At 41.7% G+C, this 24,891-nt stretch overlaps 2 protein-coding genes across 10 annotated transcripts in view; one reads left to right on the forward strand and one right to left on the reverse strand.

Moving 5' to 3' along the window:
- The window catches only part of LOC124041912 (ATP-dependent 6-phosphofructokinase, platelet type-like), a 41,108-nt gene extending 35,081 nt beyond the window's left edge, over window positions 1–6,027 (forward strand). For 6 of the 9 annotated variants that reach the window (XM_046360074.1, XM_046360081.1, XM_046360075.1 and 3 more), the window contains 7 exons: window positions 1,589–1,741; window positions 2,582–2,746; window positions 4,091–4,152; window positions 4,426–4,537; window positions 4,713–4,812; window positions 4,992–5,097; window positions 5,288–6,027. In XM_046360074.1, coding sequence (XP_046216030.1) covers window positions 1,589–1,741; window positions 2,582–2,746; window positions 4,091–4,152; window positions 4,426–4,537; window positions 4,713–4,812; window positions 4,992–5,097; window positions 5,288–5,429 — 840 coding nt within the window. In that variant the 3' untranslated portion in view covers window positions 5,430–6,027. The remainder of the gene's footprint in view (window positions 1–1,588; window positions 1,742–2,581; window positions 2,747–4,090; window positions 4,153–4,425; window positions 4,538–4,712; window positions 4,813–4,991; window positions 5,098–5,287) is intronic. The other 3 variants (XM_046360082.1, XM_046360077.1, XM_046360080.1) reach the window with 1 other exon arrangement.
- On the reverse strand, window positions 6,000–24,179 carry LOC124041911 (presequence protease, mitochondrial-like). The gene is made up of 27 exons (XM_046360073.1): window positions 23,926–24,179; window positions 21,307–21,412; window positions 21,043–21,149; window positions 20,682–20,833; window positions 20,375–20,489; window positions 20,192–20,288; window positions 19,894–20,054; window positions 19,531–19,657; window positions 19,152–19,240; window positions 18,830–18,958; window positions 18,512–18,625; window positions 18,332–18,428; window positions 16,868–17,002; window positions 16,486–16,624; window positions 13,875–13,991; window positions 12,517–12,646; window positions 12,032–12,152; window positions 9,953–10,029; window positions 9,618–9,783; window positions 9,366–9,466; window positions 9,140–9,260; window positions 8,866–8,922; window positions 8,447–8,559; window positions 7,949–8,071; window positions 7,453–7,598; window positions 6,934–7,036; window positions 6,000–6,762 (listed from the first exon to the last, which is right to left on the reverse strand). The coding sequence occupies exons 1-27, from the start codon at window positions 23,970–23,972 to the stop codon at window positions 6,669–6,671; spliced, it is 3,084 nt and encodes a 1,027-aa protein (XP_046216029.1). The 5' UTR covers window positions 23,973–24,179; the 3' UTR covers window positions 6,000–6,668.
- Window positions 24,180–24,891: the final 712 nt, after the last annotated feature.

Consider the following 24,891-nt stretch of genomic DNA (forward strand, 5'->3'; position numbering starts at 1 on the left):
CTTGGTGGTGCCCCTTGCCTAGTGGTGTCCCTTGCCTAGTGGTGTTGCAGACTCTGGGGCCTTTCAGAACAGGTGTATATATACTGAGATCATGTGACAGATCATGTGATCTACCTGATTGCAGATCAAAGTCTACCTGATTGCACACAGGTAGACTTTATTTAACTATTTATGTGACTTCTGAAGGTAATTGGTTGCACCAGATCTTATTTAGGGGCTTCATAGCAAAGGTGATGAATACATATGCACGCACCACTTTTCTGTTTTTTATTTTTTCGAATTTTTTGAAACAAGTTCATTTTTTCACTTCACCATTTTGGACTATTTTGTGTATGTCCATTACATGAAATCCAAATAAAATATTTTTCAATTACAGGTTGTAATGTAACAAAATAGGAAAAACACCAAGGGGGTGAATCATTTTGCAAGGCACTGTATATTAAGGGTAGGGGTAGTATTAGGGGTTGGGGTAATATTAGGAGTGTAGTACTATATTAGGGCTAGTTCTTTCAGTCTGAGGCCTCTGATGTCTGTTGTTTTTGCTGGTAAATGTCATAGTGGAGCTCTCAGTTAGGTCCCAGGTAAGTGGTAGATAGGGGCATGCACTAGTGACGTGGCATGTTTTGCACCCTGCCACTTCCATTGTTCTCCCTGCACCTTGTTTACTAAACATGATGAGATGTCTGGTCCCTGGTCTGGTTTAACACAACCCGTAGCTCTATAACACTCCTATCCTGCTATCCAAATGGCTACAAGCCAGGTGGATGAGGTGGAGGTTTGGAAGAGAAGGGTATGAATGAAGTAGAAGTCGTAGTTGTACTAACATTTAGATGTTTTCTCTAACCAATCATTTTACTTTACCCATCTAGTTGATTTTATTTCTATTATCAACAAAAGCTAGATTCTCACAAAGCATCTGAAACAAATATACACTATACCCTATTGGAGAAAGAAGTTAATTCACTTTAATAACTTTAATAAAGGGAGATTAAATGATTCATAGAACAGTAATAGCCTATCTAATTGTTGTTTTCAACCAGGACAGACCACCATTTTGTTTTGAACACGATTGTCTGCATGAGTAGTGGACCTGACGGATAACGACCAGCATTTTGCCACTTGCGTACAAAAGTTCCCTCACGTTGTGAGGTCAAGTGCAGTATCACCAGGCTGCATTGTGACTGACTGAGTCTACTGTAGTTTCCACGACAACACTTCTGTCTGTCTGCCAGCTTGGGTGACCAACCAACCCCGCCCCTCTTTGGTCTCGTCTTTGCCAATGGGATACCAAGCCAACTCCTCTCTTGCATGGAAAGAGCCTTACACACACAGATACTACATGGGGTAGGGTCTACATCAGGCCTTAATAGGGTAACATATAGTATGATCTGCCTCCCAAATGAGAGCCTATTCCCTTTATACTGCACTACTTTTGACCAGAGCTCTATGGGCTATATATTGCACTACATAGGGAATAGGGTGCCATTTGGGACACGACCCATACTAGGGTACCGTGTAGTAGGGTCTCTCTGAGTATGAGATGCTCCACCTATTGGTGTAACGCGTTTGTGCCGCACCACTTCACCAGGCGTTTGAGTGTCTGCTGCAGCTCTATGAGGCCCGGACCAGCCATGAGGACTTTTGCATCCCGATGTGTGTGCTGCCTGCCACCATTAGTAACAATGTGCCTGGTACTGATCTGAGTATCGGAGCAGACACTTCCCTCAATGCCATCGTGGAGGTAAGGTAGAACTCACATAGCCTGGTCCCAGATCTGTTTATGCTTTTGCCAACTCCATTGGTGTCATTGTCAAGCCAAGCATGACAAGGAGTGGCAATGAGTTGGCATGATAGCACAAACAGACTGGCACTCAGGCTAGAACACAGCTTTTAACAGGGTTGAAATGATACTGTACCATTTGAAGTTATCAGTGATCACTAGATTTGTATTATTATGTGGTCTGCTTTCCTAGAGATCTACAAGTCAAAACTAGTTCACTTATTGGACCGATGTGCGACCCTAGTTGACATTGTGAAACTATTGTGGGAATATAGACTGACAACAGACAGATATTTCCCATGATTTCTCTTCCACATTCATACTCACACAATGTAAACAACCCCATTTGTGTACACTTAGAACATAACCGCTTTACTAGTTAGAATTAGACTTCCTGTTCCTTTACTAACTGGTTTCTGGTTTGATGTTATGGAAGAATTCTTTGAGACTAGAGCTGCATCCTGGTAAATCTTGAAATGCTGTTTGTATTTTTTGATCGTATTATATTGTGACATGGAGCATGTTTTGGGTAATTGTGTGAGCATGTTTGATACCAATACAGAGCATTTTGTATGTACAGTAGCTATTACCTAACAAAACAACATTGTCTGCATGCTATTGATAATTGTAACATTGGTTTTTGTCACAAATGCCACCCTATTCCCTTATAGTGAACAACTTTTGACCAGAGCCTTATTCGCCCTGGTCAAAAGTAATGCACTAAAAAGGGAATAGGGTGCCATTATGGACACAACCTGTGTGCCTATTTGATCTGACTATGAGCATCTGTGTGTGTGTCAGACATGTGACCGCATCAAGCAGTCTGCCAGTGGGACCAAGCGGCGTGTGTTCATCATTGAGACCATGGGGGGGTACTGTGGGTACCTGGCCAGTGTCGGGGGGCTGGCTGCGGGGGCTGACGCTGTCTACATCTATGAAGAACCTTTCGACATCAGAGACCTCCAGGTGAGGGACATTGTTTTACTTAAGGTAGAAAAATTATAGTAACTTTCCAGAAACTCCCAGGTTTTACAGAAATTCTGGTTGGAAGATTCCTGGTATCAGGAGGGAATATGCAGGATAAGACTGCTAAATTGCTACCCGGACTATCTGCATTGACCCTTTTTCACTAGCTCTTTTGACTCATCACATACGCTGCTGTTACTGTTACTGATTATTATCTATCTGTTGCCTAGTGACTTCATCCCTACCTATATGTACATACAGTATCTACCTCAATTACCTCGTACCCCTGACAGTAGCAAAGTTATCATTACTCATTGTGTATTTATTCCTTGTGTTATTTTTCTATTATTTCTCTGCGTTGTTGGGAAGGACCCGTAAGTAAGCATTTCAATGTTAGTCCACACCTGTTGTTTACAAAGCATGTGACAAATATCATTTGATTTGGAATCCTCCAACCAGGAATTATAGAAAACCTGGCAATGGTGGAATCTCAGTTTTATACAGTATACACTGTTATAAACCTAAATATTTACATCAAAGTTAATTCCTCATTGGAATCCATAGTAACTGATGTACATGTAATCACTCTCTCCTCCCTCGGTGCAACAGGTCCTCTATTTTAGGAGTGCTCAAGTGACCCAGATTACAGTACGTAGCTATGGTGGTTATTAATAGGTAGAACGCATCATCATTCCAGGAGTGTTAAGCTCTGATCAAGACAGATCTCATTGTTATGGTTTGAGGAGGCCTACTCAACTGCACTAGTGTTGTTGTCGTGCTAGTTGTTATTGTCTGAGAGACATTCTGCTGTTGTCAGGTACACAAATGTTGTAGAGCCCTTTAGATCATGGATAAAATATGCAGTCTCCTAAGAGCTGGTCCAATGACAGATGAAATCATTTGTATTGTTTAATGCAATTATTATATATATGCTACATTATTATTTAAGGTAATAAATGTTATATATATGCTCCATTGTGGAACAAGGTGATGTCGATATTTACCCATGTGTTGCAAAGTGCACACACTCATTATAAACAAAAGATAGGGTTGAGTGTAATTCAGTGGTCTAGCATATGTTCCATCGGCATGTTGTATACTGTAGCCTACTTTAATTGGAGTAAATGGCGATAACTCATCCAAGTAGGGGTCAGAACAGCAGTAAGAAGTGTGCCACCTCCTGGTCACCAGAGCACTCTGCAGAACTCTGTCCCTGAGACACAGCAGAGAATTGAACTTCATTCTGCAGCTCGGAAAGCTCACGTAGGTTACAGATGGAGGTGGAAAACTCTAGAATACTTCAGATTTATCACAGATAACGTGAGGCTTTTCTCTCTGCTTCAGTCCAACGTCGAGCATTTGACAGAGAAGATGAAGACGGGCATCCAGAGGGGCTTGGTGCTGAGGTAAGGAAGAGCTCATGTCTGGCATGATCACCTCTTTACAAATGTACAGCATGTTAACAAAAGGCACTCATGTACGTAGCCAGCTATGTATGATAGTCTTACTATATTTATGCCACACTGTGTAGGCTACTAATACAAATGATTTATGTTAAAATACTCTACCTTTTGTGATGATCTATCGAGGCTCTATAGCGACCACTCAATAGGAATAATCACCCTGTAACGCAGCAGCAGGACAAATGGAACCTTGACATTGTGTGTGTGACGTTACAGGAATGAGAACTCCAATGAGAACTTCACCACAGATTTCATCTACCAGCTGTACTCTGAGGAGGGGAAAGGAGTGTTCGACTGCAGGAAGAATGTCCTTGGGCATATGCAGCAGGTGTGGTTACAGACACACTCACTGTAGCCCGATTGCAACTGATACCACTCAGATGTGAATTGAATGACCGCATACTATATATTTATCATGTTACTGTGTAATCTACATATTACCTTAGGTTCATGTCATAATAAACTGACCGGAGTAAAACAGATTATTTATTCTATTTCCAAAGGGAGGTGCTCCTTCCCCATTCGACAGGAACTTTGGAACAAAGATTGCAGCCAAAGCGATTCAATGGATTTCAAGAAAGCTCAAGGAGTCATATAAAGAAGGTAGAGTACATGTTCTGAATTTAATACTAAAAATATTACAACAAAAATCATTTTTAGATTGCATATTGGTTAATATACATCCTAAACTAGTGCACTACTTTTGACCATGGTCCATAGGGGGAATAGGGTGTAATTTGGACTCTTAAGTGTGCCTGACTGTATTTGTTCTCCTTGTGCAGGGAAGGTGTTTGCTAACACAGAGGACACTGCCTGTTTGCTGGGGATGCGTCGCAGAGCCATGGTCTTCCAACCAGTGGTGCAGCTCAAAGACCAAACAGACTTTGTGTAAGGCAACTTTTACATGTTGTGTAGACCATGGTAGCACAAGGTTAAAACATTTTTCCTTCAGTTTAACTGAATGTCCACCCGTATAAAACAAAGTGCCAAATTGAGTGCATGAACTAAAGCTTCAAACTGTTTATTTTATGTCATCATGGTCTGTGTGTGTGTGTTTTGTTCTATTCTACCCTATCAGCCACAGGATCCCTAAGGAACAGTGGTGGTTGAAGCTCCGCCCCCTGATGAAGATCCTGGCTAAATACAAGACCAGCTACGACGTGTCTGACTCTGGCCAGCTGGAGCATGTGACCCGGGTCAGGCCCAAGAAGGTGGACTGAACTGACCAGCACCTAGTCTGGGTAGGCTAGACCAGCACATAGTCTGGTCTTTAGATTGGATCAGCTCAGAGCAGACCGGCCCTTTCAGTGTAACTTAGCTCCAATCATGGTAACTCTTACCAACACTTTCACTCCGTCCCATACTCATAGCTACTTAGGGCTCAATTGCCCACCCTTCTTCTGAAGTATGCACTTGTACACTTTCTCATATGGATTTTACACTGGTAGAAACTGCTTCCAGCCAATGCTTACTCCAATCCTATGCTTTTAAATTCATGATGGGCAGTGTGCAAGTGCACACTTTTGGAAAAGGGTGGAGAACCAGGATGTAGCCCTAGTCTACTCCCATAGGTGCTTCTTTCCTCTCAGTCTTCTTCTGAAGGGAGAGCTGTTTATCCCGCCACCTACTGTAGGTCTACTCCATTGTTACGTTGTGTTGTCAACTCTGTACTTGCACTTTGTATCAATCCTGGGTTGGCATCTAAGAGTAGGTCATGTTAGTTCCGCTGCTGTATTTTGTGGCTTAGTTGAGGATCTGTTTGTGAAACCCATTTGAGTGTTTTCTCCAAGTATTAAAGAATATTTATTGTGATGACAATTGTGAAACCTCAATGTGAAGTTCACGACACCTCTCCTCACCACACTATTCAACATTTGAGGTCAGAGGATGGGCATGGAAAACTCACAGGATAAAGCTGCATGTAGCATTGTGTCTGGTACAGAAGGTATGAGTTCAGGATTAGATAACACATTACAACATCATGATAATTTAATGGTCATATTTTTGTATACACATGTACTCTATAGAAATACAATATTTCAGTAAACAGGAGCCATCGCTGTACATACTTGTACACATTCTGAAGCCAGAGGTAGGGTTCTATGCCATAAAGAAATTCTGATGTTCTGAATGAAATGTACGTTGTCATATTTGATACATTATGAATATGGTATTCAGGTGAGATTAGACGTGATATTATCTGTTGTGCGCATTCAGTTTGCCTACAAAATAGCTTTACACACATACCTCAATGGAATATTACACTTTGTAACACAGAGCCGTAACAACATCAAAAACCAAAGCAACTGTCTGGTTAATTCAATAAATGTATATTATAACACTGTAGCAACAGTCCAGTTTTTTAGGACAATCAAGTACCACTGATCACTTACCATCAAACACAGTGCATCTGAAGTCTCTTAATTGGAGAAGATACATGTGGATCATTTCCCCTGATGTTATTTCACCACCCATGACGGATCTTTCTTGATGGTGTCATTCTCAGGACCAAGAATAGCAACTCCACATGTCCTCTGTCCAATGCCAAGGTACCTGTGTAAAACATGGATATAAAATATGAAAATGGCCATTCACTCATTCAAAGTCCCAAAATAGGGCATGCTCAATGAACGTCCAAAAAGGACTGGTTCATGGTAAACAGGAGTTGGAGCACAAAAAACAGATTCAACACCTGAAATAATATTAAACCAAAAAACACATTACCTGCCAGCCACATCGACCAGGCTCTTGTCTGTGACAGCGAAGAGTCTCTCTCTGTGGGCCTGTTTCAACTCATCTGTGATTCCACTCAGGAAACAGCCCATACCTGCAACATGTTAATGTGATATTACATGTCAAGACAAGGTTTGACACTTGGTCTTTTTCAGCTCTTATCATGGTCCATTTATAACATGTCATTTAGAAGACAGTCATGTTTCTTTCCAAAGTGAGACCCTGGTAAGGGACAACCTCTAAGTAAATGCCTCTCTGTAGAACTGTCCTCATGTTATACATGTGTTATAATAACAAGTTACTACAGTAAGACTTAACAGGACATAAAATAACAGAATGTTAAATGTCAGGTGAAGAGGTTTAGAGCTGGCATTTGGGCTCTGGTAGCATCCCAAATGGCACCCTATTCCCTATATAGTGCACTACCTTTAACCAGGGCCTGAAGGGCTCCGCTCAAAAGTAGCACTATATAGTGAATAGGGTGCCATTTGGGACACATCCGCTGTTCACCTTTATTGGAGGGGGCGACGGGGGAGTCCACGGCTGAGAACACGGACAGCTTGGCCTCGTCGATGTCCTGCTGGGTAAACTGTCCTGATCTGACCCAGTCCACACTCTTACGGAAGGTTGACAGAGTCTGCACCGAGTTGGGGTCTCTGAAATCAACACAGGGACATAGAACAATGGGTTAAAGCTAATGAAATATGCCAAGAAGTATTCAAACAGTACAGTACATTAATTAAAATGTGTAACTCCCCTTAATGTACTCTGAACATTTCATGACTCTAGGATCAAGAAAATATATTCAAAATAGCTTGATGTTTTGTGATTGTGTGTTTAATGGTAAAATATGGCAGTTTCTTCAATTTCCTGAAAAGTTCTAGTTTGAGATTTTCCGCAACATGTCTTTCTGCAGCTTTGTCATGTCTTAATCTGTATGACTGTTAAAACCTGTTTAATTACAGTATAATCCTGTTGTATTACAGTACATTAATACACTACACACCTGTATGAATAGAAGGTGAATAGTCCTCCTCCCACCCTGGCCCCTCCACCATAGGCCCCACCCTTCTCTCTGATCTCTCTGTGCAGGTACTTAGCAGTCATTATCCGGGACAGGATATTCAGGCTGAGGGAGAGAGAGGGGAACGAGCATGGGTAAATACGGGGTTACAACATTTGTAACTTTCAGAAATATCCTACATTTTCCAGAAATCTTGGTTTGAGGATTCTGGATTTTGTGCTTATTCCCTCCTGATTCCAGGAATATCCAAACCAGATTTCTGGATCATCAGGGAATTTGTGGAAAGTAAGTTTTTTGCAACTCTAGTAAATATGAACATGGATCTACAGAAACAGCTAGCATTTGTGCTAATGCTAGTTAGCAACTTCCTTCAAACTGAACGCAGAGACATAAAAATGGTATCCATGAGTTCATCTTGACTCTAGGGAAGTAGATAGGTTTCATTGCCAAAATTCCAAACTATCCCTTTAAGACAGTCACCTCGCATAGTCCTCATGGGTGAAGGGCACGGTGCGGATACACTCGCTGACAAAGTTGATTGGGAAGGGCATTGGGAAAAATGTCTTCATCTGGCAGGGCTTGAAGTTGGGCTCCTGTGGGGTGATGATCAAACACACTTACATTAGCTCAATGGTAGATTAAGATGGTCAGAAACCAATGATAAAAGTCTTACTCAACAATAATGAAAGGAAGACCAAACTAATGTTCAGAGGCCGTATGGATCAAGTGTCTCAAGAGTAGGAGTGCTGATCTAGGATCAAGTGTCTCAAGAGTAGGAGTGCTGATCTAGGATCAGGTCCCCCCTGTCCAACATGTAATCTTATTCATGATCCTCAATCAGTATTCCTACTGAGATGCTTGACACATAGGTCTAGTTTCAAAGTGGAGGCGGTACGCACAGTGATTAGTTTTCTACTTGGGCCAGATCCAGGAGCTGCCAGTGGGTCAAGAGGTCTCTGTCAGGATTAAAAGAACCTGTCAACTCACAGCAAGATTCAGGTATGTCCCAAATGGGACCCTATTCCCTACATAGTGCACTTCATATGAACCATGGTCAAAAGTAGTGCACTATGTAGAGAATAGGCTGCCATTGGGGACATATCCCAAGTATTTATTTCACTTTGTTACAGTGCAGTCTCAGTACAGTACTAAGATAGTTTGACAAATTCATACCTTAGTGATATCGGAGCGCACGGGTTTGCGATCCTTCTTATTGGAAGCAACGTTAGACATGAAGTTATCCAATTGTCCAGCGGCATCAGACATCTTCTGAGGAGTTGAGTTGACCGCACATCTGTCCCAACAACGAGAAGTTGTAATATACTTTACCCTCAAGTCAAAAATAGAGAAATTATAGTAAAATCTTGAAGTAGCTGTCACGTGTAAAGACTATACCCACCTCATGTTCAGTGGGTTGAGAATGTGTCTCTTTATTCTAGGAAGTGTCCGTAGAATTTGGGTAAGGTCTGGCATCTCCGCAATCCTTTTCATGAACTTGACCTGATATTCAAGATACACAAGAAAACAGGCGCATTTCATTTGAGGGTACAGAAGTGCATTATATTCTCATTCAGATGTTACAATAACCCTTTTCCTTCATCATACAGCCTTTTCTTTGCTTCCAAACCCTCATTGTCCTCCCCCTTCGCACCTGCTCCATCCCTCCGAAGGTCTCCTGTAATTCTCCTGTTGGGGTCAGGCTGCGAGCCGCCCTCGTCATGGCGTACATGTGACCAGAGTAAGAGATCCCATTGGCAAGTTCCTGAGCTGACATCATGACCAGCACACGCAGACGCTCCTCATCATCAAAGTGCGGGCTATAGGTCAAGTTAAAGGTTCAAAGGTCAGAGCACAGAGAGAGAAGGGCTTAAATAATATCAATCAAATGAGTCATTAAAAAACTATGGACATGTGGTTTATTAGTGACCATGTGACCATAGATGGATTATGTGCCATGGCATTATTCTGATGGACATGCGACCCTACCTGTTGAATATGTCACTCCACAGGTGAAACATATCAGGAAGATTCCTCTCCAGACAGGAAGATGAGAGGAGGACTCCCTGTGGATCAGACTGTGAATGAACAATGCTCTTTCTTATAGCGAATTGTGTTATACTTGCATAAAGGTATACATTAGATTTAAAAAAACGTTCTCTAAGGGTTGTTGTACAATTAAAGGTCAAATACACTGCATTTCAAACAGTCAGCAATAATCTAATGAATTCAGGGCATGTGAATTTATACCTAGGCTAAATATAAGTCTTCCACAACAAGACCCACTAATAATGTCATTATTCTATTAAAATACACTGAAAATAATATAAACGCAACATGTAAATGGTTGTTCCCATGTTTCATGAGCTTAAATACAAAATCCCAGAAATGTTCCACACCTACAAAAAGCTTCTCTCAAGATAATCCATCCATTCCAAGTGTGGAATATCAAGAAGCTGATTAAACAGCATGATCATTACACAGAAACCTTGTGCTTGGGACAATAGAAGGCCACTTTAAAATGTGCAGTTCTGTCACACAACATAATGCCACAGATGTCTCAAGTTGAGGGAGCGTGAGATTGGCAAACTGACTGCAGGAATGTCCACCAGAGCTGTTGCCAGAGAATTTAATGTTAATTGCTCTACCAACAATAGGCTGCCCCCAATTTTGTTTTAGAGAATTTGGCAGTACATCCAACCGGCCTCACAACCGCAGCTCACGTGTAACCACGCCAGCCCAGGACCTCTACATCACCTGCGGGGAAAACTCATTCTGATTGGCTGGGCCTAGCTCCCGAGTGGGTGGGCCTGGCTTCCAAGTGGGTGGGCCTGTACCCTCCAAGGCCCACTCATGGCTGCACTCCTGCCCAGTCATGGGAAATCCATAGATTAGGGCCTAATGAATTTATTTCAATTGACTAATTTCTTTATATGAACTGTAACTGAGTAAAACCCTTGAAATTGTTGCATGTTGCGTTTAGATTTTTGTTCAGTATAGTTTAACCTGCTTTTTTTTGTTGTTGCAATATTCTCTCTCTTTTGTTACAAATGTAACTATAACCATGCATAATGCACATTCACTAATGAAAATGAACACAGGTCTCATCAACAATCTCTCAAGCCCACGTGCTAATAAATAACCAGCTAATGTTTATATTTCAAGTTTAGCCAACTTGGATCGATTTGCTAGCTAACAAGGTTGAACAGTTGAATTGCTATGAACACACCCTTCTGTCTGCCTCCAACTGTTTGAACAGCATGTTAGCCTGTCCACTTTGTTCAGATGTTGAAATCAAGCTGCCTACCTTATTTCTCAGAATTAGAACGAGTTTGCCAATTATTCATATAATTTAATACTTATTGCACATTTATAAAACAGACTAGACAGCTAGTATAATAGTCTTTGGCTAAAATGCTGCTAGCAGTACGTGGTACCCCAATGCCGCGCTCGACAAACTGCGCATTCATTTGACAGAATCAATGTTCATTGATATTCTCGTTTTAGTAGTGTCTGCGATGCGCAATTTGAGTAGTTGAGACATAAAAAGGGTATCGTTCCAAAAGTTTAAATAATGTGTCAATGTAAAATAAAGTGTCAATGTGTTTGTGTCCATATGACCGATTATGTTGGAAAACCTCAAATGGAAAAGCGAGTTGAAACCGCATGTCAGAGAGGAGAATGTGATCTCTCAACTTTGTTGGCGTGAGCGGCAGGGGGAGGGGCTTGGTGTGTAAACCATAGAAGAGGCGAAGCAATAGGTTTCGCTCTCAATAAAATCTGTCCAAAGTAAGGCCAATGCGTTTGTATGGGAATATTTTGGACCTAAACTTGTAGCTTGCCTTCCCGCCTTTGGGACAACGTCTCCCATTGTTAGGGCGGAGACACACATCTCGTCATTATATACAGATCTCTGGTGTAAATGGGAAGTTGCACACAGCACCGAAGGAGACGCTCAGAAAAATAAAAAATATCAAAACCTTGATTCTTGTGATACAGGCATTTGTAATATCACGCAAAAACATACATTCGAATGAATACAACGTACCACCCAGCCCTAGGACTGACCTGTTCATACATGTCCATGTTAGAGTAGTCAGGGTTGACTGATGTGGAGATGGACATGCCTCCTGTCTTCAGCTCCATCTGCTGGGCCTGCTGCCTGTAGTCCAGCCCTCCACAGCCCATCCTGGTAACAACACACTCCCATTAGCATGTCTCATCTCACAGCCTGGACCAACACATACTCCTTATCAAATCACACCCCATCCTAAAATAACACACTCCATTACCTGATCACAATTCACACGGATCATTAACTGATCACAAATACTACCTACCGGTAGCTCAACCTGGACCGACGCAGCATGCCTTCTCACAATCACCTCAGTAACTCAGTCGGACACACATTCTCAAGACAAAAACTCAATACTCATCATAATTGCAACTAACTCAATTACCTTCAACACATGATCATGAAACCAAACCACACGAGCTATGCCTTCTAGACAATACACAAATGATTGGTCATATTATATGGGGTCTGGACTCACTTGGTGATGACACTGCAGAAGAGGGGAACATATAGTTTGAGGTCTTCAGGGAGGGTGTTGAGACTACACATAGCCCTGAAGTAGACCATCCCATTGGTTGGCTGCTCACAGTACTGCACTGGGACGCCTCCTAGTGGGGTGAAGAGAGTAGAACAGGATAAATGTCAGAGGGAGACAAGACCATGACTCCAAGAATTTCTGTCTTGACATGTGGGACAGTTTATTTGCCAGACTACCAATACTTGGAAATTGTACATCAAAACATCTACATTTTGTCAAGTTACAGCCTTATTCTAAAATGTATTAAATTACATTTTATCCTCACAATAATCATAATGACAAAGTGAACTGGTTTTTAGACATTTTTTCAAATTCATTAAAAATAAACAGAAATACCTTATTACATAAGTATTTAGACCCTCTGCTATGAGACTCGAAATTGCACTCAGGTGACTCCTGTTTCCATTGATCATCCTTGAGATGTTTCTACAACTTGATTGGAGTCCACCTGTGGTCAATTTAATTGATTGGACATGATTTGGAAAGGCATACACCTGTCTATATAAGGTCCCACAGTTGATAGTGTACGTCAGAGCAAAAATCAAGCTATGAGGTATAAATAATTGTCCGTTCTGAGACAGGATTGTGTCGAGGCACAGATCTGGGGAAGGGTACCAAAACATTTCTGCAGCATTGAAGGTCCAAGAACACAGTGGTGGCTTTCATCATTGTTAAATGGAAGAAGTTTGGAACCACCAAGACTCTTCCAAGAGCTGTCCGCTCGGCCAAACTGAGCAATTGGGGAAGAAGGGGCTTGGTCAGGGAAGTGACCAAGAACCCGATGGTCAACCTGACATAGCTCCAGAGTTCCTCTGTGGAGATGGGAGAACCTTCGATAAGGACAACCATCTCTGAAGCACTCCACCAATCAGGCCTTTATGGTAGAGTGGCCAGACGGAAGCCACTCTTCTGTAAAAGGCACATGACAGCCTGTTTGAAGTTTGCCAAAAGGTATCTAAAGGACTCTCAGAACATGAGAAACAAGATTCTCTGGTCTGATGAAACAAAGACTGGCCTGAATTTGTTTTTTAACCTTTTATTTAACGGCAAGTCAGTTAAGAACAAATTCTTATTTTCAATGACAGCCTAGGAACAGTGGGTTAACTGCCTTGTTCAGGGGCAGAACGACGTAGATGTGGTGTCGGGGGTACTGGAGGACAGGGGGAGATGTGGGGGTACTGGAGGACAGGAGATGTGGTGTTGGGAGGACTGGAAATGGGAAACACTATTAGAGTGTCATCTCGGAGCCTAGAGTAACTAGAGTGTAGCGTCTGCGTGTACTACAGGTAGTACTGTACCTGCAGTGCCCATCTCTACAGGTGTGACTGCTATCGTTGGCTCAATGTCAGACACTTTCAGGGCAGGGAGACATGAGGCATCCTGGATTTTGCTCTGAACCGATAGCAGCTCAAGACCTGAATAAAAAGTCATAAATTAGTACAAAAATACTGAAAAACGTTATGATCATGAATGTTTATAAAGTTTTGATAATGAAGTGAATGAGTATTCTCCATTTTCCTCAAAAGACAGGTGGGTTGTTAAGCAACAAAACCAATGAGTGCCCAACTTTGGGGCAAAACAAGGATTATTGAAAAAGTGAATTATATCATCTCCAAATGTGTATTGAAAACAAATACATTTGCACAATGAGCACTTTGTCTCAAATACATCGTTACAGATATTGGTTAGCTAGCTAGCATATTTATTAGCATAGATATGACAGTCAAAACACCTCAAAACAAGACCTACACTATATATACAAAAGTATGTGGACATCCCTTCAAATTAGTGCATCCAGCTATTTCAGCCACACCCGTTGCCGACAGGTGTATAAAATTGAGCACAGCCATGCAATCTCCATAGACAAACATTGACAGTAAAACGCCATTAATGAAGAGGTCAGTGACTTGCAATGTGGCAACGTCATAGGATGCCACCTTTCAAATTTCTGCTCTGCTAGAGCTGTCCCGGTCAACTGTAAGTGCTGTTATTGTGAAATGGAAACGTTTAGGAGCAACAACGGCTCAGCCGCAAAGTGTTAGGCCACACATGCTCACAGAACGGGACCACAGAGTGCTAAAGCGTGTAAAAATCATCTGTCTTCAGTTGCAACACTCACTACTGAGTTCCAAACTGCCTCTGGAAGCAACGTCAGCACAATAACTGTTCGTCGGGAGCTTCATGAAATGGGTTTCCATGGCAGAGCAGCCGCACACAAGCCTAAGAGCAACATGCGCAATGCCAAGCATTGGCTGGAGTGGTGTAAAGCTCGCCGCCATTGGACTCTGGGGCAGGGGAAACGCGTTCTCTGTAGTGTAGTGATGAATCATGCTTCACCATCAGGCAGTCCGACAGATTAATCTGGGTTTGGTGGATGCCAGAAAAACACTACCTGCCCGAATAAGGTGGCAACTGTAAAGTTTCGTGGTGGAGGAATAATGGCCTGGGGCTGTTTTTCATGGTTCGGGCTAGGCCCCTTAATTCCAGTGAAGGGAAATCTTAATGCTGCAGCATACAATGACATTCTAGACAATTCTGTGCTTCCAACTTTATAGCAACAGTTTGGAGAAGGCCCTTTCCTGTTTCAACATGACAATGCCCCTGTGCACAAAGTGAGGTTCAAATGGTTTGTTGAGATCGGTGTGGAAGAACTTGACTGGCACCTGACCACATGACTGAACCGTAGTCAACAAAACAAAGGAGATGATTGTGGACTTCAGAAAACAGCAGAGGGAGCATCCCCCCATCCACGGAACAGAACGTTTTAAGTTCCTAGGCGTACACATCACAGACAAACTGAAATGGTCCACCCACAGACAGCGTGGTGAAGAAGGCGCATTGAAGATGAAACGAAGGAGTGGCTTCGTAAGAAGCATTTCAAGGTCCTGGAGTGGCCTAGCCAGTCTCCAGATCTCAACCCCAGAAAATCTTTGGAGGGAGTTGAAAGTCCATGTTGCCCAGCAACAGCCCCAAAACATCACTGCTCTAGAGGAGTTCTGCATGGAGGAATGGTCCAAAATACCAGCAACAGTGTGTGAAAACCTTGTCAAACGTTTTCTGTAAGACTTCACCACTGTCATTGCCAACAAAGGGTATATAAAGTATTAAGATTAACTTTTGTTATTGACCAAATACTTATTTTCCACCATAATTTGCAAATAGATTAATTAAAAATCCTACAATGTGATTTTCTTTTCTCATTTTGTCTGTCATAGTTGAAATGTACCTATGATGAAAATTACAGGCCTCTCATCTTTTTAAGTGGGAGAACTTGCACAATTGGTGGCTGACTAAATACTTTATTGCCCCACTGTATTTTATACCATCTATTGCATCTTGCCTATGCCACTCTGTCATTCCTCATCCACGTATTTATATTCTTATTCCATTCCTTTACTTAGACTACATGTTAGATATTACTGCACTGTCGGAACTAGAAGCACAAGCACTTCGCTGCATTCGCAGTAACATCTGCTAAGCATGTGTATGTGACCAATAAAATTGGATTTGATCCCCATCGAACACTTTTGGGATGAATTGGAACATTGACTGCAAAACCAGGCCTAATTGCCCAACATCAGTGTCTGACCTCACTAATGCTAGTGGCTGAATGGAAGCAAGTCCCCGCATCAATGTTCCAACATCTAGTGGAAAAGTGGAGGCTTTTATAGCAGCAAAGGGGGACCAACCCCATGATTTTGGAATGAGATGCTTGACGTGCAGGTGTCCACATACTTTTGGTCATGTAGTGTAGTACCAAGAACAAGATACAGGCAGCTTCTTGTCATTGTTGCTTGCCATCTGACTGTTCAGGTTCATAACACACAACCTTCTGCCCCATCGATGAGAACGCATCTTTTTCGTGATGTTGTCAGGCAACCAGTCTATAGCTGTTGGCGTATAACTTACCTTTCTCATAGATGTCTTTCTTGTCACTCTCAGACAGAGCCTGTACCTTCTTCTGGAGTTTCTCCTCCTCTGCTTTGACCTGTTTCTCCAGGTACGCCTCATCAGGACTCATAGACAGAGTCAGCCTGTGAGTGTTGTCCTGCATGGGCACAAACAAGATGCTAATGTGACATGACATTACACTAAAGTCAGTGACATGATTAAACTGATGTAATTTCCTTCTTTCAACAACCCCCTGGTCTATGACCCCTGCATGATGACATCAACTTTCTTGATTAGACTGCTTTATCCCATTACAATTTACTGTTACATAGGCTATTCAGATTTAGATGCTATGTATACTGAAAGAAACTCAATGTATTTATCCTGTCTGGTCTCTCACCTTGAAGTAGTGCAGCACTTTCTCCTGGAGGAAGCGAGGGTTGTCCTTCAGGGCTTGTCTGAACTGGGCCACACTGTCACTGATCTTCAGCAGCTGGACCGGGTCTCCATCATGGTTCCAACAGGAAGCTATGTACTGTTAGCAGAGAGACAACACACAGGGTAAAAGGTCATACTCATTTAATGAGCAGCACCTAGGTGTGCGTGTCTCCATTGTAGTTCCAGCAGGAAGCTACTGTATTTTCTGCAGAGACAAGTATAAAGCATGAGTTGACAACACGCACCCAAAATATACTGAACAAAAATACAACAATTTTACTTTTCATATAAGGAAATCAGTCAATTGAAATAAATTAATTAGATCCTAATCTACGGATTTCACATGACTGGGCAGGGCTACAGCCAACCCACTGGGGAGCCCAGCCAATCAGAATGAGTTTCTCCCCGCAAAAGGGCTTTATTACAGACTGAAATACACCTCAGTTTTATCAGCTGTCCAGGTAGCTGGTCTCAGACAATCCGCAGGTGAAGAAGCCAGATGTGAAGGTCCTGGGGTGGAGTGGTCACATGTGGTCTGTGGTTGTGAGGCCGGTTGGATATACTGCCATACTGAGAAATGGACATTCAATTCTCTGGCAACAGCTCTGGTGGACACTCCTGCAGTCAGCATGCCAAATGCACGCTCCCTCAAAACTTGAGACATTTGTCGCATTGTGACAAAACTGCACATTTTAGAGTGGCCTTTTATTGTCCCCAGCACAAGTTATACCTGTGTAATGATCATGCGGTTTAATCAGTTTCTTGAAATGCATACCGGTCAGGTGGATGGATTATCTTGGCAAAGGGGGAATGCTCTCTAACAGGGATGTTTATTTTATTTTCATTTGATCTTTATTTAAAAAGGCAAGTCAGTTAAGAACAAATTCTTATTTTCAATGACGGCCTAGGAACAGTGGGTTAACTGCCTGTTCAGGGGCAGAACGACAGTTTTGTACCTTGTCAGCTCGGGGGTTTGAACTTGCAACCTTCCGGTTACAAGTCCAATGCTCTAACCACTAGGCTACCCTGCCGCCCCATGTAAACTAATTTGGACACAACATTTTAGAAAAATAAGCTTTTTGTGCGTTTGGAACATTTCTATGATCTTTTATTTCAACTCATGAAACATCGGATCAACACTTTACATGTTGAGTTTATATTTTTGTTCAGTGTAGTTAGAGAGGTGCTGACTAATGGAATAGTAAACTTACCAGAGGGTTAATATGGTCATACTGTATACAGGAGATGCAGCTCCCAGGACAATCACTACGGTATGTTTATATTCGTGAGTCTGTCTTTATATACATTTCAATTCCCTTCACATTTCACCTCTGTTTAGAGTGTGTGTGTGTATAGAAAACAATAACATTTTCATGGTTAAAACATCACAGTGGAGACACCAGACAAACTGTGGCCTTGTACTCACTGAGGCCAGTGACAACCCGAAGCTGGTAGACTGATGTTTCATCTGGATTTCAATCTTATGAAGCAGGGCCTCTATCCTCTCCTCCTCAAATCCATTGCTGCATCGTTAGGAGAGTATAGTTAAGATTACATTATTGTGACGATACTGTTACTGTACATAACACATCAGCAGTATACTTACGCAATGATCTCATCAATGGTTTGGACAATGATTTGCTTGACTTTCTCAGTGTCTTCTTCAGCCATTCCTTGCAAGCCTATGCTGAATGATGCCTCTTTGGTGCTCCCATCGTATCTGGAAAATAACAGATACTGGTAAATAAAGAATTTTACTGTTCAGTATATATCAACATTTCAAAGAGCTATGCCAATGTGTACCTCACAAGTTATTTAACTTTGTGAGATAAAGTGCCTGTATTCTGGGACTGTCTATGTCTTTTTAAAGTATTTTATCAATGTTCATTGGCTTCTAAATCCATCTCCAAAGAGGTTAACCCACCCTACGACAGAGGAGAAGTTTGTTCCTATCTTGGGTTCTATGAGGGTCTTGTAGAAGGGAGAGTTGGGTCCAGAGATCATCAGAGAGGACAGCAGGCTCAGGGTGAAACCCTCAAATGTATCTGTGATGCTGCAGAGAGAAGGACACCTGAATGAGACCACTACTGCGTCGCTTACGGGTTTTAAATGACCAAAATGCATACGTAAATCTCGACATGCAACAATTGAGGTTAAAGTCACTTTAAAACAAATCAATATATACTATCCCAGAAACAAGTTTAGAGAAACAACTGATAGTGTTGCAGTAGCTCAGCATTACGTACTCTCCTAGCAGGTAGCTCATACACAGCGTGTTCTGTTTGGCTGCATCAGGAGCCATAGCATCGGGACTGCAAGTCACATGGTCCTCTCTCTGTGGAAAAGTCCATTACAATTAGAAACACTTCTGTCCACACAAATATGGAAATGTCTTTGGCGTCAGCCATAAAAAAAACTGACATTAAAACATCAAACAGGATCTTATAAAGATCATTCAAATAAGCATTACAGTGAAATTAATTCAAACTTCCAAACCATAGACCTTGCCAAAGTTGCTCAAGTGGAGTGCATAGTTTTATAATATGTGGGAGCTGATGATGAATAAAGTAATATCTGACAGCAGGTACTGAAAGAGCTACAGTGATACTGGATGGGCAGACGCACAGGCCTGTCCCAGTGGGGTTGGTTAGGGACAGCAGTGTCAGGCTCAGTGCGCTCAAACTTGGACAGGGCCTCCTCCTGGATCTGTCTCAAGTGCTGCTCTAAGGGCAGATCCCCGTAGGTGAAGAACCTGAGGAGCAGAAAAGGGGAAACCCTGTTACTGCCAAGGCCCAACAGAGTTGTGTGAGACACAGTGCTACTATGCCGAGTATATAATATTGGGGTGTGCGAGTGTGTTGTGCCATGCATTGCTAAGTGGTAATGTGTGACAGTGTACTGTACAGGTCATGGCGTATCACAATGAGCAGTAGCTCGTATTGAAGCATGGTGGTGGTGGTGTATTGTGCATGTCATAGTGCACTGTACCTTGCATTGCTGGGGTGGTAGTGTGTAGCGTGGAAGTGCTTCAGTTGTTCCCAGGAGAGGTCAGGGATGGCCAGGGGTTCCCCTCCAGACACCACACCGTATGTGTGGTCAGGATACAGCTTGTTCTGCAGGTGCTGGGCATATACCCTCTCGTTGTCTGACTGAAATCACATACAGAGAGGAAATGTAAGATTCCAATGTGACTTCTATTTGTCCATCTCCTGACCAAATTATTCTGTAATTCTCACAAATTAATCACAATAAATCTAAATAAATAACTTGGAACGAAGTAACTCACAAAAGCGCCCTTCATTTCATTGAAGACAACTCCTTTGAAGACCAAAGGGGAAGTAGGATCTGTAGGGTTTTCATTCTCCAGTCTCCATCCCTCCTGCCTTTAACAAAACACAAGGATATGAATGCAGACTTCTGATGTCAATGATTTTGATTAAAGAGGCATCTATTTAAACACCACACTTACCAAAAATCAAGTTCTCGTAGACAAGGGAAAAACACTGCATCCAGATACACGGAGAGGAGATTCTGGAAGTCTTTCCCGTTTTGTGTGGAGAATGGATACATAGTGAAATCACTAGCTGTGGGGGAAAAAACAATGACGTTTCAGACACCACACACACACACACACACACACACACACACACACACACACACACACACACACACACACACACACACACACACACACACACACACACACACACACACACACACACACACACACACACACACACACACACACACACACACACACACACACACACACACACCTGTGAATGCATTCATGAAGGTGGAGAGGGATCTGTTGAGCATCTTGAAAAAGGGGTCTCTGCAGGGGTATTTCTCTGAGCCACACAACACTGTGTGTTCCAGGATGTGTGGGACCCCTGTGTTGTCCATTGGGGTCGTCCTGAGCTGAACACTGCAGAGGTGTTACGACAAGAGATGGAAACACTGTCGTTAGAAAAAGCACTGGCTTAGAATAAGTATTTTATTACTAAACTAGAACATTTAATTTGATCTAATCTCTTCAACCAGCCGGCTCTCTATCAGGGAAGCAATTGAGTCTGGGGACGAGGTTCCATTTTAACATACAAACCTAGCCAAATAAAGTAAATGTGGGATTATTACCTAAAGAGATTGTTCTTGTCATCTCTAGCTGCGTGTAGATACTGGGCGCCTGTGTTGTCATGGGTCAGTTTGACAGCTGTAAGGAACAGGTCTGGAACAGTAACCACCTGCAGAAACACAGGAGGATAAGATTTTTATCCTGACTTTATGCTAAACCTTGACTAGAAGTGTATGTGAATTTATCAGAATCAGGATTTTACTCTTGTTGTGGGTCAGTGTTTTCCAATCGTATTGACCCAAAGGGAATCACATTTTAGTTTTTACCTCCTTAACTGTGAAGCCATGGATCTTCTGTCCTTCCTGGTACTGCAATGCCCTCTCTGTTGCTGAGGTGCTCCTGAACCTCCATGAAGGATTCTGCCACTGGAAACTGGATTTGCCAAGAGAGAGATTATTGCTGGCTTGCATCAGATGATACCATTTGAAAGGAAACACTTTGAAGTTTGTGGAAATGTTAAATTCATGTAGGAGAATAAAACACATTAGATCTGGTAAAATATATTTTTTAAAGATTTTTTTGTACCATCATCTTTGAAATGCAAGAAAAAGGCCATCATGTATTATGCCAACCCAAGCGTCATTTAGATTTTGGCCCTGGGAAATGTTCTTGTTACTTACAACCTCATGCTAATCACATTAGCCCATTTTAGCTCAACCGTCCCGCGGGTTAGATAACTACATGATTCCATTGCTGTTATTTTGTAGTTTTGATGTCTTCACTATTATTCTACAATGTAGAACATAGTAAAAATAAAGAAAAACCCTTGAATGAGTGGGTGTGTAAACTTTTGACAAGTACTGTTTGACAAGTACTGCTTAGTTTACAAAAAAATATTCTCTAACAAGGGAACAAAAACAGTGAAATGCTCTTCACAAAACTATATTAATAGGTAGTAAATTACACCATTACCAAAAAAATGCAACTGATTTTATTTAAAAGTGATGTAATTATTCATGTTAAAACATTCAGGGACAAGGGCAAAACAGTGAAATTGTAGAAAAAAGTATGATTATGTTAAAACACGGGGTGATTATGAATTTAACATGTATATTTTTTTAATTGACCCCGAGGACATAGAAGTGCCCGTAGTTGTAGAATCGCTCATATACACAGTTGAAGTCGGAAGTTTACATACACTTAGGTTGGAGTCATTAAAACTCATTTTTCAACTACGCCACAAAATTCTTGTCAACAAACTATAGTTTTGGCAAGTCAGTTAGGACATCTACTTTGTGCATGACAAGTAATTTCTCCAACAATTGTTTACAGACAGATTGTTTCACTTATAATTCACTGTATCACAATTCCAGTGGGTCAGAAGTTTACATAAACTAAGTTGACTGTGCCTTTAAACAGCTTGGAAAATTCCAGAAAATTATTGTGATGGCTTTAGAAGCTTCTGATAGGCGAGACATCATTTGAGTCAATTGGAGGTGTACCTGTGGATATATTTCAAGGCCTACCTTCAAACTCAGTGCCTCTTTGCGTGACATCATGGGAAAATCAACCAAGACCTCAGAAAAGGAAATTGTAAACGCCTGAAAGTACCATGTTCATCTGTACAAACAATAGTATGCAAGTATAAACACCATATAAACACCATGGAACCACACAGCCGTCATACTGCTCCTAGAGATAAACATACTTTGGTGTGAAAAGTGCAAATCAACCTCAAAACAACAGCAACGGACTTTGTGAAGATGCTGGAGGAAACGGGTACAAAAGTATCTATATCCACAGTAAAACGAGTCCTATATCGACATAACCTGAAAGGCCGCTCAGCAAGGAGAAGCCACTGCTCCAAAACCGCCATTAAGCCAGACTATGGTTTGCAACTGCACATGGAGACAAAGATTGTATTTTTTGGAGAAATGTCCTCTGGTCTGATGAAACAAAAATAGAACTGTTTGGCCATAATGACCATCGTTATGTTTGGAGGAAAAAGGGCGAGGCTTGCAAGCCGAAGAACACCGTCCCAACTGTGAAGAACGGGGGTGGCAGCGTCATGTTGTGGGGGTGCTTTGCTGCAGTAGGGACCGGTGCACTTCACAAAATAGATGGCTTCATGACAAAAGAAAATCATGTGGATATATTATAGCAACATATTAAGACATCAGTCAGGAAGTTAAAGCTTGGTCGCAAATGAGTCTTCCAAATTGCCAATGACCTCAAGCATACTTCCAAAGTTGTAGAAAAATGGCGTAAGGACAACAAAGTTAAGGTATTGGAGTGGCCATAACAAAGCCCTGACCTCAATCCTATAGAATATTTGTGGGCAAAACTGAAAAAGTGTGTGCGAGCAAGGAGGCCTACAAATCTGACTCAGTTCCACCAGCTCTGTCAGGAGGACTGGGCCAAAATTCACACAACTTATTATGGGAAGCTTGTGGAAGGCTACCCAAAACGTTTGACCAAAGTTAAATAATTTAAAGGCAATGCTACCAATTAATAATTATGTGTGTAAACTTCTGACCCACTGGAATGGAATGTGACAAATAAGCTGAAATAAATAAATCATTCGCTCTCCTAATTATTCTGACATTTCACTTAAAATAAAGTGGTGATCCTAACTGACCTAAGACAGGACATTTTTACTATGATTAAATGTCAGGAATGGTGAAAAACTGAGTTTAAATGTATTTGGCTAAGGTGTATGTAAACTTCCGACTTCAACTGTACATTTTCCCCCTACCAGGTTATAGCCTATATCCACATAAAATGTCCCGTAAAAAAACATCCCCCTATGGAAATCAAATGCCCGTTCAACGGATGGAGTTCTGGTGCCGGACGTGAGATTTACTCATAAAGATCCTACGGTTATGTGCAATGTGATGTAACCGAGTCATGATCCAGGGCTAGCTGGCTAGCTAATGTATACTCACCGTATATTTCGAAGTTTCTGGTGAACTGTTTTACTCTGCCTAAACATTATTTCCTTAATTTAGTGACAATATATCTAATTGGTATTTATCAATGAACGTGCATATCCGAATACTATAAGCTGAACAGCTTTACTATCATAATGTCAGCACGATTTGGTTTGCTGCACATCCATATCCTCTCATGCTGTCAGTAGTTGACACATTAAAATTGAAGTGGACATGTTAACGTGGCATCTGCGCATATTGCAGACAAACCAATTCATGCAATGGGGCAAGTCACACACTCTTATAGGTATGAGTGGGTTCATGCTGTTTATATATCTACACAAGCTGCGGTTTGCTTTTTAGAGCTAGCTGGCTATTGCTTTTAGTGTTGTACAATCTATTTTTTTATTGGCTAAACTGGTAATAACACCAAATATGATTGGGTAAACGGGGTATGACGATTATGACACATCCAATACGTCGGGAGGTTTACGAAGGGCAAAACATGAACCAAGATGGCGTCGTTGTGAAGCGGGATTGTTTAATTTTGGAGTTTGTGATTAATTCTCGTAAATTTGATGACTGTTCTTATTATTTCACCCGTTTTAATTTGTTGCTACAAAATGTGATTAAGACGAGTCGTTGGTCGCAGTTTTCATGGGCACAACAAATAATATGCGCGCAACACAGGAACACCTTCCTAAATTTAATTAGATGGTTAGACAAAGATTGTGGATGTACTCTCCACCCAAACTATAGGTAGTCGTTGTCCACAAATCCACTCGGCATAGTTTCTAGATCCCGTCTATTCTTTATCTGGATTGGTGGATATATATCTCAATATTTGTATATATATTTGAATATTCGATGAGAGTTGTTGACGTCAGCAACCTGTTTTCAAAGTACTAGCCTCATTCATAGCCGTCTCAAGACAACTCCGATATAAAAGTGTTTTTTTTCTCAAAGTTGTGGAGATGTCAC

Source organism: Oncorhynchus gorbuscha, linkage group LG08 (assembly GCF_021184085.1).
Source record: "Oncorhynchus gorbuscha isolate QuinsamMale2020 ecotype Even-year linkage group LG08, OgorEven_v1.0, whole genome shotgun sequence".
In the NCBI taxonomy this organism is placed as follows: Eukaryota; Metazoa; Chordata; class Actinopteri; order Salmoniformes; family Salmonidae; genus Oncorhynchus; species Oncorhynchus gorbuscha.

Excerpts from the sequence above, each read along its gene's own strand:
- LOC124041911 (XM_046360073.1), bottom strand. The coding sequence starts at position 23,972 with ATGTTTAGGCAGAGTAAAACAGTTCACCAGAAACTTCGAAATATACG. Across the intron at positions 21,150-21,306 it reads ATGGCTTCACAGTTAAGGAG|GTGGTTACTGTTCCAGACCT; the intron begins GTAAAAACTAAA and ends GTGTTTCTGCAG. Across the intron at positions 12,647-13,874 it reads TGTAGAGATGGGCACTGCAG|GAGGCGTCCCAGTGCAGTAC; the intron begins GTACAGTACTAC and ends TCACCCCACTAG.